The sequence below is a fragment of the Drosophila ananassae genome, chromosome 3R (assembly GCF_017639315.1).
Source record: "Drosophila ananassae strain 14024-0371.13 chromosome 3R, ASM1763931v2, whole genome shotgun sequence".
Taxonomy (NCBI): domain Eukaryota; kingdom Metazoa; phylum Arthropoda; class Insecta; order Diptera; family Drosophilidae; genus Drosophila; species Drosophila ananassae.
In genome coordinates, this window is record NC_057930.1 from 22841844 (window position 1) to 22855935 (window position 14092).

General features: G+C 40.0%; 3 protein-coding genes across 3 annotated transcripts; all 3 read left to right on the plus strand.

The window, feature by feature from the left end:
* The first annotated feature begins 1488 nt into the window (after window positions 1–1488).
* On the plus strand, window positions 1489–5253 carry LOC6497459. The gene is made up of 4 exons (XM_001961996.3): window positions 1489–1728; window positions 1829–1914; window positions 3433–3559; window positions 3974–5253. Exons 1-4 carry the CDS (start codon window positions 1677–1679, stop codon window positions 4282–4284), a joined length of 576 nt encoding a protein of 191 aa, XP_001962032.2. The 5' UTR covers window positions 1489–1676; the 3' UTR covers window positions 4285–5253.
* Window positions 5254–5430: 177 nt separating this feature from the next.
* Window positions 5431–7657, plus strand: LOC6497460 (nucleolin). The gene is made up of 3 exons (XM_001961995.4): window positions 5431–6048; window positions 6822–7298; window positions 7360–7657. The coding sequence occupies exons 1-3, from the start codon at window positions 5988–5990 to the stop codon at window positions 7578–7580; spliced, it is 759 nt and encodes a 252-aa protein (XP_001962031.1). The 5' UTR covers window positions 5431–5987; the 3' UTR covers window positions 7581–7657.
* A 2271-nt stretch (window positions 7658–9928) lies between these two features.
* On the plus strand, window positions 9929–13493 carry LOC6497461 (flocculation protein FLO11). The gene is made up of 3 exons (XM_001961994.4): window positions 9929–10245; window positions 12334–12930; window positions 12997–13493. The coding sequence occupies exons 1-3, from the start codon at window positions 10185–10187 to the stop codon at window positions 13206–13208; spliced, it is 870 nt and encodes a 289-aa protein (XP_001962030.1). The 5' UTR covers window positions 9929–10184; the 3' UTR covers window positions 13209–13493.
* Window positions 13494–14092: the final 599 nt, after the last annotated feature.

Here is a 14092-nt window from a genome sequence, read left to right on the forward strand (position 1 = left end):
AAGGATTAGGTTAACTGATTTTTAAACTACCACACACCTGAGTACTTTGCGGTCTGCTACTCCACTTACTTGAAAACGATACTTTAACCTGGACTTTTATGTATTTTTTTCCTACTTTTCGCTGTTGCTTTTGTAGCCAGCACTATCACTGACTGATAGAAAACAAGAGGCCACATTAGCCAACACTTTCCGCGGATTTTGGGGCCAGGGCCGCGACCTACACCAATCACGCCTCGCATTGTTTATGATAAATTGAAACGCTTGCCAGCTGCAGTGCCGCCCCCTCGGGAGATATGAAAGGATTTTGGTGGCAAGGAGTTCAAGGAGCGGGGATTTAGTGGGGGGTGGGTGGGTGTCAATGGGGGAACGATAAATAAGCGCCCACGCTCAGGATGTGTCGTCTGTGGCCCGTGGACGAGGTCAGGAAAAAGCAAAGCCGCAAAAGCAGAAATGCGGATGAGTTTTTCGCTCTTGGGCGCCACTAATTGCTATGCTTTGTTGTTTCTATTCAATCCCCCACAGGACCTGCCGTTCAAATCCTTCCTCGTTGGCCGACTAGTCCCTGCTATCGTGGTATCTGCACGTTTTAACCAACTCTCCAGGCACTCGTATTTTAACAGACTCTCGCCGGAGTCCTTCCATCTCGTCCTCGGCCGCGGTGACCCTACGGTTGGCGTTTATTTTATGAATACATAATTTAATTTTGGTTTCAATGGCCACCAAAGCTTATCATGTCTGTAAACCGAAAAAAAAAATGGTGGTAGAGGTGAAAAATGTTGGAGATTCTTTGTTTCCAGGACTTTGAAAAATAAGAGTTTCTTTAAAGTTGTAACTCTCTTTAAATTAGTTTTTTTTTCAACAAATTGTCCTTCTTTCCTTTTTTGTAGGATTATATTTTTATCCACATCCATTTCATTTCCATTTTAAATTCCGAAGCTTAAAAAAGCCGCTTTATTTTTGGACCAAAATTTGATTATTTAAATAGCCACTTTTGTGGCGGAGAATTCTTTCAGCCATTTTATTTTCCATTGACTTTTTATTGTCGTTGGTGTTGGACTTTTGGTACGGGGGCCAAAATAAAAAGGTTCTCCTTCTTTTTTTTTTTTGGCCACAAGGAAATTGCATTTTTTGCGGGGTACTGGATGAGGTCCTGCTCAGTTTTCTCTTTTGACGAGTTCCAGCCATCTTTTGGCCTGGTGCAGTTTGCAATTTAAATAATTTCTGACGTTGCCAGTTTCTCGTTTTTTGTTGCAGCCATGTGGGGCTAACCTAAGACGTTATTACTGTCGAAATCAGAAGCCACTCGAGCAACGCACCCACGCAGCGAGACATCCCAGGACGAAGGACGCTTCTTTCCACTCCTCTCCAACCGAGAAGACCCCAAAACGCTTCGGTTTTTTGTGCCATTCGGGTCAGAAACGATGACGTCGTCGTTTCGGTTCACTGTAGCATAGGTCCTTTCGCAGGCAATTGCCTTCGCCTAGCTGGCATCCAATTTCAGTTCACATTTGCCCAACGGCAGCGGCAGGACCTCTGAATTTTTCAGTCAGCCCTTAGAGCCCAAAAGCGGAAAACGTACAACGCGCGAGTGTGGAAAAATATTTCAAAAATTTCTCTCATTTTCCAAGTGAAACGGAGCAAAATAAATCAAATCAAATAAACAAATACCAGTGCGAATGATGTCGGGAATTTTATTGCTTTTGGCCATATTGGGATGCATTTCAAATGGTGTGTGTTGTGCGGTGTGTTGTGTGTGCTGTGTGGTTGTGATTGTGTGATTTAAAAAATTCTGAAATATGTATAAAAATTTATATTGCATATCCTACAGGCGCGGCCATCAAATGCTTCGTCTGCGATTCGAGCGATAATCCCAGCTGCGCCGATCTGGATTCCAATTCCACTATAGTGCCCGAGGTGAGTGATTGATAAATCGGATGGCAATGCGGTTCGAGAATCATCATCACATTACCGGACTGATTGATGACTTTCCGACCTTTCCAAGCAGGACCTGTTGTCGTTGAGGTCCTTCAGTTGTGTTAATCGGATCCACTTTGACCTTAATCAATGTGCACAGGACACAGGGCACAGGACACTGTAGAATAGGCACCCCGGGGTGCTTGGCTTACAAATTAAAACTACATAGACCATAAATTTTGTACCAAAATGTAGGAAAAAGCCCCCGTTAGAAATAGAGCCCACAAAAGCGGAAACGGAAACGTGCAACGTCGTCGTCCTCTTGTGTTGGGTCCTCCAAACATCGCCTCCGCCCTTGCCCCTAACCCTTTTTGCCTTTAAGTGAATTTTCTGTTACTGGCATCTTTCACCTTTTTTGGGGCCAGAAAAAGGAAGGAAGAACGATAGAAACCTAACCCGGCCACGTGCCAAACAGTTGGAAATACTTTTTCACAAGTCGAGCAACGTAAATTTCTACCTTTCAAGTCCCTCCCTGACAGGATTCTTTTTTTTTGCATTTTATTTTCTTGTAGAAATCTCACAGCCAGTTAGTAGAATTAATTCTAGTCGCTTTCAAGGCGGCGACAGGATGAAAGATTACAAATTGTGATTTTTCCAGCAAGTTCCATCATGGAATGGAGATTAAAGTGTCAAAAAATAAGGCAAACAAAGGTGGGAAAACCTACAAAAAAGACAAAAAAATATTCAAATTTATATACTTAAGTAAACACAATATTTGGCCTCTTAAACTTGCCAGAAAACATTTATCAACTTTAAAATCTTATCGTGTCTTGACTTTGATAACCAAACCTGTATTCAAAATAAATAATTCAAACACTATAGATGTTCAGAACAGACAAAGTAATGCCAACTATATATTCTTTTGTGTCAAGATGAAATTATGAATATGAACTGCGAGTACCGTAAAGTGTTAATTGATAAAATCTTATCACTTATTATAGGTGTCTTGTCGTGTCTTCGTGCCTGACAAACCCGATTCATTGCAGTCACAACTAATCCCATCTATTTATTTTCTTTGCCAAATTGCAAAATATAAGAAGATTTGGCAAAATATAAGAAAATACATAAGCAATCACTGATAAGTTTGTGAAATAAAACAGTAGCGCTTTAAGTGAAATATAAAAAAGTATTCAAGTAGTGACACACTTTATATTGGAGTCCCCACTTGTGGAAAATGACTCCTCAATGGGCTATAAAGCGCAAACGACTTGATTAGACTTTAATATTTGTACTCACTAGACTCAAGTAAACCAGGTAAACGTTCCAGCATTCTGGCCATTTTCTGATAACCAGGTCTGTAGGGGAAACGCATCGTTACCGATATCGGCGGATGTTCCGAAAGATAAGATAAAATAGTTACGCACAGGTTGCAGTTCTATAAAATCGACATTGTTGCCAACAAAAACTATCAATACTCTTTCATTGTTTTCCCAAAAAATAAATATAAATATTTTTCAGGAATGTACACTGGACAAAATGAAATCACTGGACACCTGGCTGTTTGATTTGAACAAGTTCTCCTACTTCAAGAACGGGGCCAATAAAAATCCACTTATGAATTGCCAAAAAGTCGTTGCCAAAGATCGTGAGTATAAAGTTTAATGATAGCAATTGGTTAATATATTATTGGCTTTTTATACATATATAAATGCATTTGTGAGTTGAAGTTTAATCTGAAAAATAGAATAAACATTTGCTTGAGTTTATTAGATAGATAATATGTTGCAGTTGGTCGGGTTTATATAAAGAAACAATGACAGAGTTTCAAATGGCCTAGATTAGTGACTTCCAGGAAGAGGCTTAAAGGGGAATTACATTATAAAATCAAGATACAAATAGAAAAATTGCACTGCAAAGTAATGTAGATACTTGGGGATCTTTCATTTTTTTTTAATTGTATAATTAGAAAGTGTAGAATTCGTTTAAAAAGGTTTAAGCTCTAAGTATATGTGTTTTAAAGTTTATTAATAAAAATAATAATTTAATAATTCTGTTTCAGCCGAGACCCGAAAAGTGGTTACCGCCAGATTCTGCCAACTGGACACTGGCGACTCGGATGCCTGTAAGATCCTGCGGGACAAACTCATCCCCGACGCCAATGAACGGGAACGCGACCAGCAGCAGCGCCAGATGAATCAATACGGTGGATACGGTGGTCAAGCCCAGAATCCGGCAGAGAGCGAAGAAACTTCTGCGGCAGATGCCTTCTTTTGTGATATTTGTAAAACAGATCGTTGCAATGGAGCGGCGGCCATAACGCTTTCAATGGGTGTCCTTTTGGCTCTGATCCTTTTCCAATTGGGTTGCTAAAAAGAAAAGGGTAACTGGAGGATGACCCAATTGGAGATTGGGGGTGGTGGTGGTAGCGATGGTGGCTGCGTTGGTTGCATTTAGGTTGAGTTACCGTTACCGTTACCGTTTACTTTGTAAATATTTGAGCTGATTCGAACAAGTGTTTCAATGGCACTCACCCACCCACAAAATAAAAAGGACACACCACCCTTCCCTTCCTCTTCCCCTCTCCCCCTCTCCCTTCCCCGCCCCTTAAAACCCTCCCAATATTCCCTTTAATCCTAGAATTGTAAGCAAACAAACAAAACAAAACACACACCCACCCACAGAACGGAAGTCGCTTTGATTCGAAAACAAATATAAAACTTTCAGTTACAGGATGTGAGTTTAAATCCTATATATCAAGGATTCAGACCCTCTGTCATTAGCTCTTATTGTAGCTTTATTATGTTACTACTATTAATATATGCAGATTGTTATGGATAATTGTTAGGATCGAATGGGTATAGGAGTTCACCAATTGCCTTTGATTTTCAAGCAATATATAGGATGGGGAATAATGTAATGTATCTTAGGCCATGAGCAATACGAAAATATAATTTAAATTCTTTAAATTGTAAAAGCCACACGCTAAAAACAATCAACATAATGCGAAAATGCGAATTTAAAACTAATTCGAATGAACTAATCCAATAAATGTTAATTAAATGTGCAATTTAGAAGCTGAGAATAAAGATAAAAACTGCAATAGCAATATAGTTATTATTTTGTTAGCTGTCGAAAAAGAAACATCAACGAGAGCTTAAAAAATGCCTATAAAAATAACAAAAGCCACGCCCCCTTTAAGATACATATAGGAATGTATTTGCACATTATATCATGTTTTTGGCGCCGAAATAATTTTAGTTCTTAAATGGATATGAAATTGATTGAAAAATTGAAAAGCTACCAAAAATAAATGCTGTATGACAGTGTGACAGTAAAAAATATAGATGGGTTTTTATTTAAAAATAAGTTTATATTATTTAAATTAAGAAAAAATCCTTCAAATAACAACTAAATTTAAATATCTTAACATCTTCCAACTCTCCAAACCCTGGCAGGGTATTTGACCTTTCGATTTCCCTTCTTTTATTTTTCTTATTTTGTTTTCTATTTCTTGTTTGTTGTTTTTCTTTTTTTTTTTAACAATCAAAGATAATTTTCCCATTACTCATGTAAGATGCTCCCCTTCCCCCACTGCCATCCCCCTTATCTTTATCTCCCTGTCGCACCGAGAGACCTTCTCTGTCTCACCCATTTAATTTTGATTCTGGAACGATGCTATCTCAAGGCGTACGTCTGTATTTTTTAGTTTTTTCCTCTGCTGCCGCAATGTGACATGTTTCACCAATGCCGCCAATTATTTTATAGCCTCGCAGACCCCTCGACCCCGAATTATAGACAAGAAATTCACTTTGATAGAGGAAAGAACAGCCTTCGGAAACTTCGATGTGTCAGTACAATTTGAATTTTCGGTAGCTTCAGAGCGGTACCAAAAACGATACAAGGAATAGGCGAAAACGCGGAAAAGAAGCTGCCAATTTTTGGGGTCAATCAGTAGAAAGTTTCACCTGTATTTTGACACCCCCGACGTTTTGCAAATTGAAAGTTTAGCCTCCCCCGCAATATTTTCAAACCCGCCACACACACACACACGAGTTCTCAGTCACCTGGAAGGAATGCGTTCGTTTTTGCTGCTCTCGCTTTTGGTTTTCGTTGGCTGTGGCCCAGGTGCTTCAGGTATGTCATAAATCAAAGCCAAGTAAGCCTTACCTATGCTAATTGATTGACCCCGAAGCGTGTTTGCAAAAGTTGCTCATACGCAACGTTGAACCCCGCCGTAGGGGTGCGCCCTTGTGCCCACCGAAGTAATCCAACTGATAAGGAGGCACTGATAAGGCGGGCGCACCCTCACGCACACTGGCGCGCCTGCCAACGGACTAGTCCAAGGTCGTGTGACCGTTTTTCCCATACACTAAAAAAAACTTTATTGTCACTTTTGTTTCTAGCTAGATATGGGATTTGAAGGGGGCCATATATGGAAAACCAGGATTCTGCAAGGGGTTCCATCAGAAAAATATGAAAAACATCGATCAAAAATTTTGTTGTAAGGTTTTGATGCAGAATGATAGGGAATCGATCTAGAAAACGATTAAGGTATTCCTCTCAAGGGTCGGATGAAAATTGTGGAAGATATGGGATTTGCAGGGGGCCATATATGGAAAACCAGGATTCTGCAAGGGGTTCCATCAGAAAAATATGAAAAACATGGATAAAAAATTTTGTTGTAAGGTTTTGATGCAGAATGATAGGGAATCGATCTAGATCCTTTCAAGGATCGGATGAGAATTGTGGAAGATATGGGTTCGCAGGGGGCTTACTTTAAAGATTTAGAAGATTTGAGAGTTTGAAGATATATACCTATGTATATACTTGCACATTTTTTGGGGCGTAAACGTCTTAATAGAGGTATTTTTGTTATATTAATATAAATTTTTTTAAAATTTTCGCAGCCCTTCGTTGCTACAGCTGCGAAGACTGTGACGAGAATGCCCAACTAAGCGAAATGGAGGTGTGTGACGCCCAGGGTGGTAATGGAAACGGACCCGACGCAACTGTCAGTTCCAATCCCGTTAAAAACCCCTCTGCTCCTGCTCCGGCACCTGCTGCCCCTGAAGCTCCCGCCCCTGCTCAAAATCCATCTGTTCCTGCCGCTACGAGCGACGAGGACGAGGAGGAAGACTATGACAGTGATGAGTCCTCCACCATAGGCATTATGCCAGCAGGCGGAAACGGAAATGGAGGTGCCACGGGAACTGGCGCTGCTGCGGCAGCAGGAGGTGCTGGGGGAGGTGATGGCGGCCAGTCGCAGTACAGCGAGGAGGAGGAAGAAGAGGATGAGGACGAAGAGGAGGAGGACAAACGACGCAGAAGGCGGCAAGCGGAACTTGATATGCCCATACCAGTCTGCTATACAGTGAGGCTTCAACGTAAGTATCCAAGTGACTCACCTTAATGGCACTGAAAGAAATTCTTGTTAAATATTTTCAGTTAACGAAACAGTAATCACGAAGCGAGGCTGCACCAGCGCCAGGATGGGCAATGACTCATCCGCCTGCGAAGGACTATTCGACAACTGGACCGTCGGAGGATGTCAGATCTGTCAAAACGATGGCTGCAACCGGCCCATCAGTGGATCCAGCCGAATTATTGGACATGGTACTATCGTACTACTGGCAGTCATGTCCCTTGTGGGGCACACTCTGATCTAAACATCTACTTATAGCCCGTGGGCAGTAATTGCCTTTTTGATCGCACAAAAATACAAAAGATATATATGGCCCACGGAGTTTCGATTTCGATTTCCACATTGGTATCAGAGTTCAATTATTTTTGGGAGGGTGGTGGGGTGTTGGACCTAAAATTTATGGAAGCACCTGATTTGTCTATTTATGGCACGCTTACCGCCCCATTAAATTTGGTAGCAATGAGCGCACCTGAGCTATTTTCGCATAATTGTTTAATTGGCATCGATAAGGTCGCTCAGACCCTTTTAGCTCCGTCTACTTTTTATATTCTGGTTTTTACACCCATGTATTATTTTGTGGCGAAAGTGCTCACTCATTCATTCAGTTGCAGGCCCGTAGACCGTCCAAAGTCGTATCAGAATGAAATCAATTAGTTTGTGAAACGCCAGAGGCCCGATACGAGTTGTGACGAGGTGTATTATATGGGTGTTATGAGTCGATCGGGTGCTCCCGGTTCAAATTAAATTTCATGACTTCATGCGAACTTGCGGTTAGCTGATAAAAATGATAAAGCTGATCAACTGATAACCAGATCAAATGGCCGAAAGCGTTTAGGCCGATAAGCCCGGGGCAGTCGAGTGGCAATACCTGCCTAAAACTTTGCCCAGATTTATGGCATTTAAATTGTCATTCACCGGAATTGAGTACAGTTCTTAATTCGGCGATGAGGAAACAAAAATTCTCACTTTAAGGAAACTTGCTCTAAACTGCCAAATTTGTAAGTTGCTCATAATTTACAGCGATCGGTATATATGGGGGGTATATATGTACATATATATGGTACGGGAATTTTTATGCGGGCTTTTTGTAATTCACAATTTGTGGGCTCGTGTTTGGGGGGATTATCGCTTCCCCGTTTTATTTTCAGCTCAGGTTTCCGGGAGTCGGTAAAATATTTAAGTTAACATGACGAACATGCCCAATAATTGCAATTTTTCTGATTTCTGAACAAAGAGAATTGGAAGAGAATCTCCATGAGAACTCTCTTGTGAGAATCGTCATCGAGATTTTAGCTTATTAGCACTTTACGTGATGTCGTCGATCTGAATATATAATAAATTTTTTTGTTCTGTACTCTGTCACTGGGGAAGCTTACAATTTTTATCTCCCGTCTGCACTTTTCATTTCTCAGACTATGCGTCAGTACCATGCGGCACTAACCAGATTTACCCAAAATTTGTCACGAACCGATATCGCCAAGATATGTTAAATATAGTATATATTTGAATATATTGGGGACGCACGATCTGCAAGAGTTTCAGGGCCGATTGTTTTTTAAACTATATTTCAGAAATTATTCAATATATTTTTAATATTTCCTGGAATGTGAATATAATATAGTAATAACTTGATATTTTTCATAAATTTTTCAAAACCAGAATAATAAAAACCTTGTTTTTATCAAAGCAAATGGAAATTTTTTGAACCTTGATCATATTGGAAATTTTGTAACTTTTATTACAAATTTATTAACATCATTATTTACAAACTCTTTAAGCCATAATAAATAAACAAAAGGCTAAATAAAAGCCAACCCCTCAAACTGTGACCCTTATCAGTTGACCTTGCCCCTCCCCGACGCTTCAGGTGACTTTTTTAGGTCAGCTGGCGAATTTCAAGGGTTATGTCGAGTTGAATCGACCTTGCCGCTCACTCGACTGGAAAATTTAGCCGCCTATCTGCCGCCTATTCAAAAGTTCTGAGCCCGCCACAAGACAGGTGCCAAAAAGGTGCGCCAATATTGGCCCAAAGACACAAAAGAATCTTCGTTAATTGTTTGGTTCGTGTGGTGTTGTCTAAATCGGAGATTTGTTTACTTTGCGTGCTCTTGATATTGAATGATAATCATGGGACACCGCACGATAATAATATAGTGGCAGGATTATGTAAATTGGGCATTAAATGCATCCATTAAGGCCCAGACCCGTTGACTAATTAACTGAGTAACATTAACTAAGTAACAATTAGCGTGATAAAAAGTAAAACAATAATCCCAAAACTGATTCATTGAGCTTGGGGTTTATCCGTCAGAAGCTTATTCCATTCCCGATTTTCCCCAATGAAGAGAGAATGGGGCTAGCCATTATCATTTAAGAGAGAGCTTAGTCTCTTTGGGTGTTTACTTTCGATCGAAATTATTCTGCATTATAAATTAATTTTTGTTATCACCGTAGGAAGAAAAGTAAAACTTGTTTTACGGTCGCTCGGCCCGGCCCGGCCCGGCGGCCGCTTATGCCCTCACTCTCTGTATCTCTCTGGGGCGGTTTTAGACCGTTCTCACTGCCGCTCTTACGCATCGAAGCCGCTGACGTCGCAGTCGCAGCCCACCATATAAAAAGTCTCTAACAAATCACAAGATTTTCAGTTAAATTTCTGAATTTGCAACCAGCGGTCGACTAAAATAAATTAAGAAACCAGCTAAGAACCAAGACCCAAGACAATTGCCAAAAAAACAAAAACGTGAAACAATAAAAGTGCAAAAATTAGTATAAATACTATATCTGAGAAAAAAATATTTGATATATATTATAATAACAAATATATATATTTTTGAAAATATATACAAACATGCTCGGAAAAAGTCAGATCGTTTTGGTCAGCTCTTTGCTGTTACTAGTCACCCTGCCAGGTAAAGATTTCTTTTGGAACTTTAATGCTCTATATAGAAGTGTCGTGATAACATTGATGTGTCTTAAAGATATTTTATACAATCTTATATCGAAAAATTCTAAAGTCCGATAAACATATCTTTGAGGTTTTTTTAACTAGTGGCTGGTTGTGGTGCCTGCTCTAAAAATAAATACTCGTGTCTCAAGTGTTATTAGTACATATTTGAATGTCATACCAAAATTGAATTCGAAATTCAAGATCATGAACATTTCGCCATAATATTTTTGCATATCAACAGCAGTCGACATTTAAAACGGCCAATTTATTTATTATCATTTGTTTAACTGTCATAAATAATGCAAAGATTGTTGCCAATTTTATGATTGTGATGCGGAAATGTCACACGGAGTTGAGTTCCCTTCGTGATTTCGGATTAATTTATTCTATACGATCCGATCCGATCCGATGAAAAGGAAAAGTCTGTCGAAAATTTGACATTGAAGCTGGATAGATCGCGAGCTGGCTAGCTGCTAATTGAAAATGTTATAGTTACACTTAACACATTTAACCCGAAATGGAAAAACTTGTCTGGCCCATTAGCACCACTTTGGAACCTGAATTTCCGATATATATATTCGTGTTTTTTCTGTTCACAATCTTTTGACGCAATTGCGAATGATTTAATTTGAGATCTGCAACAAAAAACAGAAAAAACCATAAAGAAGATTTGCACTGATATATTCAAAAATACCGGTTCAATTTGGTTTAAGCAACTAGATCTTAGTATAGCTTGTTTTATTTCAAAATGGGGAAAATAAAAGATGCATATAACTGGAAGTAGAACCGACTGAACTTTGCTTAAGGTGCTTCAAATAACTTTTAGGTATATATATATACTTTTTTGTAATTTGCATTTGCATCATGGGGAGTTTATTGACTTACATAAGCCAATACCCAAGACTCACCTTTGTTTCTACGCCTTTTGCAAGCAAAAATAATAATAATATTAAACAAGAATGAATACTTAATATTAATGAGTAAGTCAAAGTGTGCAAAGGTGGCGCTTATCACGTGCCATTAAACCCCAAACAATTCGGTAACTGACTCCATGATCCCCCCAACCCCATATAACTTGCCATCAATCACCGTGATTTATGATAAATTTTAAAATAATAAATCAACAAATGTTGCCCAGAGATATGCACAATAATTCAATGGTTATATATGGTGGCGAGAAATTTAATGACCGACTTAGTTCTAAATATTTCTGGTTACTGATAGAGCTCAACTTTTATTTCTAAGCAAATATAATATGTTAAGCGTGTTTTCAATATCCCTTCTCTGATAAGAAGCCTCTCATATCACTGTTATCAATGGAGGGGATTTGGGCGCCCAGTCGGATAATCACAGCTGTCCATCACAGTTCGGGTGACTCACCTCCGAACCGATCTGATGATAGTAGTTAGTTCGGTTCGTTAAGGGTGTTCGACGCATCCCCCTGATAAGACAATTAAAGCAATTATGGCAGTGTATCTTTTTTCCGTATTTGCCTTTGGCAAATATTTGTAGTCTTCTGGCATGACGATAACATGCAAATGGAATCGATATTGCCAAAAGGGAGTGAGCCAAAAACAACAACCGACCAACCAATAAATAATATTATATTATATAGTAAAATATTTTGGGTTGGATCACTGCGTTGGAGTAATCACAAACAAAGTAATACTAAAGAATCGGCAAATAATACGCCAATTGATTTATGGTGCTCACATGCTATATAGTATACTATAATTTTTGGCATAATTTATCGGGAATCGCGTGTTTACCTAAGCCGTAAATAGAGCACTTTTAACTTTTAGATAGATAACTCCGGTTCCAATAAAATTATTCGCGAAATGGGGACTATACTTCAAATATGCCGAATTTTTAGATGAAATCGTAAAGATAGACATGTTTGGGAAAGGTGGTATAAGTGCTCTTAATTGTTGCATTCAAATAGTATCATTAAAAACTAATTTGTTTAGAGAAGAATTTGGGCCAACTGATATGGTTCAACCCAGACAATACAAATAAATTATAAAATTATAAAATAAATTATTATTTGTAGTGATTCGGGCCGATCTCATGTGCTATGTCTGCGATGACTGTGCCCAGTTGCCAAAAGACGCACCTCTTCTGGCCTGTAACGAGGACTTCTTCAACTCTGGCGGCAGCACAGAAGCCTCGACGGACACAACCACCACCACAACAGAACCGACCACAGTGGCCACCGAGGAAAGTACGACTACTGTAGTGGACACCACAACCACAGCTACTAGCGCCGAGACAAGCACCTCGGAGGCTGTGGAGACCACTTCCAGTGAAATCACTAGCGAGACCACACAGAGCACTGAGTCAACGGAGGCACCATCTCCCACTCCTCCCACACCACCCACCGCCGGACCTGTGGAGACCACGCCCGCCGAACCCACTCCCCCCGCCGAGGATCTGAGCAATGTGGCCTTGAACATCACCCGCCTGGCGCCCGTCAACCCAGAAAGCTCTACTCAGTCCCTGAGCGTCGAGTCCACATCGGCTTCCAATGCTGATTCCACAACGTCTCGCCCCGGCGACTCCACTCCTGCTGTGGTTGTGGCCTCCCGGAGGAGGCGTGATGCCATGGACGCGGAGTACACCTATCACTGCTACAGCGTGAACGTTGCAGGTGGGTCTATCCTACTTTCAAATATATTTGTTCTTTACTAACCCAACCTTACCTAATCTCCTCCAGCCAACGGCTCTGTGATCACGAATCGCGGATGCTCCCGAGTGACCACCTTTGAGGCCGTCTGCGATCAACTCAAAATGCAAAACAACGACACGGAGCTGGCCTCCTGCGATCCTTGCAGCATGAATGCCTGCAACAGCAGTTCCATGCTGCGAAACTCCGTCCTGGCCACCTTCCTTCTGGCCTTTGTGGCCGCTGCCCTCCAGCGCAACTAATTGGCCTGGCCATCCTTCATCACCCGGTGCTACAATCTAGTATTCCTCGTTTCTTTAAGACACTCTCACACTCATCATGGGACGCAGTCCCCATCATCAAGTGATTTATAAATTTTATATAAATTTAAGGATATACACGACAAATCACTCACCCACACACAAAACACAAAAAGCGAATATCGAAATATATACAACTGTATTTGTATAAATTAAATCTAACCAAATGTGAAGTTTAAGGCGAAAACTTAATAAATAATAAATAATATATGTAATTGTTAAAAAAAAGGGTTTCTGTTTTGGTAATCGAATTTGGGAATCAAGGGAATCCCCTTTTTAAAGACTCAAGAATGAAAAATGATTCACATTGAATGAGTAAGATATCACCTCGTAAAGAAATTATTATACAATTAAAAATGACTAAAAGTCCTCGCTATTAGACAGTTAGATATCTAAAATATATAATGTTTATAGCATCCATTATCGCGTGTTTAAACACTGATTTGTCACGGGATAGTTACTCATAGAAATGCAACAATCTTATCATAGAGTATAAGAACCAAAAATGCATTAAGAAAGCCATCAAGGCCAATGTCACGTATACGCCCTGTGGCAGTTCTTCTGGTCATACAATATGCTTGGCCATAAACCGCCAAACAGGCATACTTTTAGGCCATCTATGCTAAGTAAATTTACTCAAGACAAACAGTTAAAGGCCAACAAACCAAAAAACAGACAAAATGAAAATCAAACACACAGCAACAACGATTTCCCATCGATTAGATAAGATTCATAAAATAATTTTTCGGGACACTTGGGAACACTACACGGAATAAGTATGCGGCCAGGCCGTAAATCGTACGAATTCTTTTATGGCCCCACTAATA

Bases quoted from the DNA above. Each gene is read 5' to 3' on its own strand.
- LOC6497459 (XM_001961996.3), top strand. From the start codon at position 1,677: ATGATGTCGGGAATTTTATTGCTTTTGGCCATATTGGGATGCATTTCA. The intron at 1,915-3,432 runs GTGAGTGATTGA...AATATTTTTCAG, and splicing joins ATTCCACTATAGTGCCCGAG to GAATGTACACTGGACAAAAT. The intron at 3,560-3,973 runs GTGAGTATAAAG...ATTCTGTTTCAG, and splicing joins AAAAGTCGTTGCCAAAGATC to CCGAGACCCGAAAAGTGGTT.
- LOC6497460 (XM_001961995.4), top strand. From the start codon at position 5,988: ATGCGTTCGTTTTTGCTGCTCTCGCTTTTGGTTTTCGTTGGCTGTGGC. The intron at 6,049-6,821 runs GTATGTCATAAA...AAATTTTCGCAG, and splicing joins CTGTGGCCCAGGTGCTTCAG to CCCTTCGTTGCTACAGCTGC. The intron at 7,299-7,359 runs GTAAGTATCCAA...AAATATTTTCAG, and splicing joins CTATACAGTGAGGCTTCAAC to TTAACGAAACAGTAATCACG.
- LOC6497461 (XM_001961994.4), top strand. From the start codon at position 10,185: ATGCTCGGAAAAAGTCAGATCGTTTTGGTCAGCTCTTTGCTGTTACTA. The intron at 10,246-12,333 runs GTAAAGATTTCT...TATTATTTGTAG, and splicing joins GTTACTAGTCACCCTGCCAG to TGATTCGGGCCGATCTCATG. The intron at 12,931-12,996 runs GTGGGTCTATCC...AATCTCCTCCAG, and splicing joins CTACAGCGTGAACGTTGCAG to CCAACGGCTCTGTGATCACG.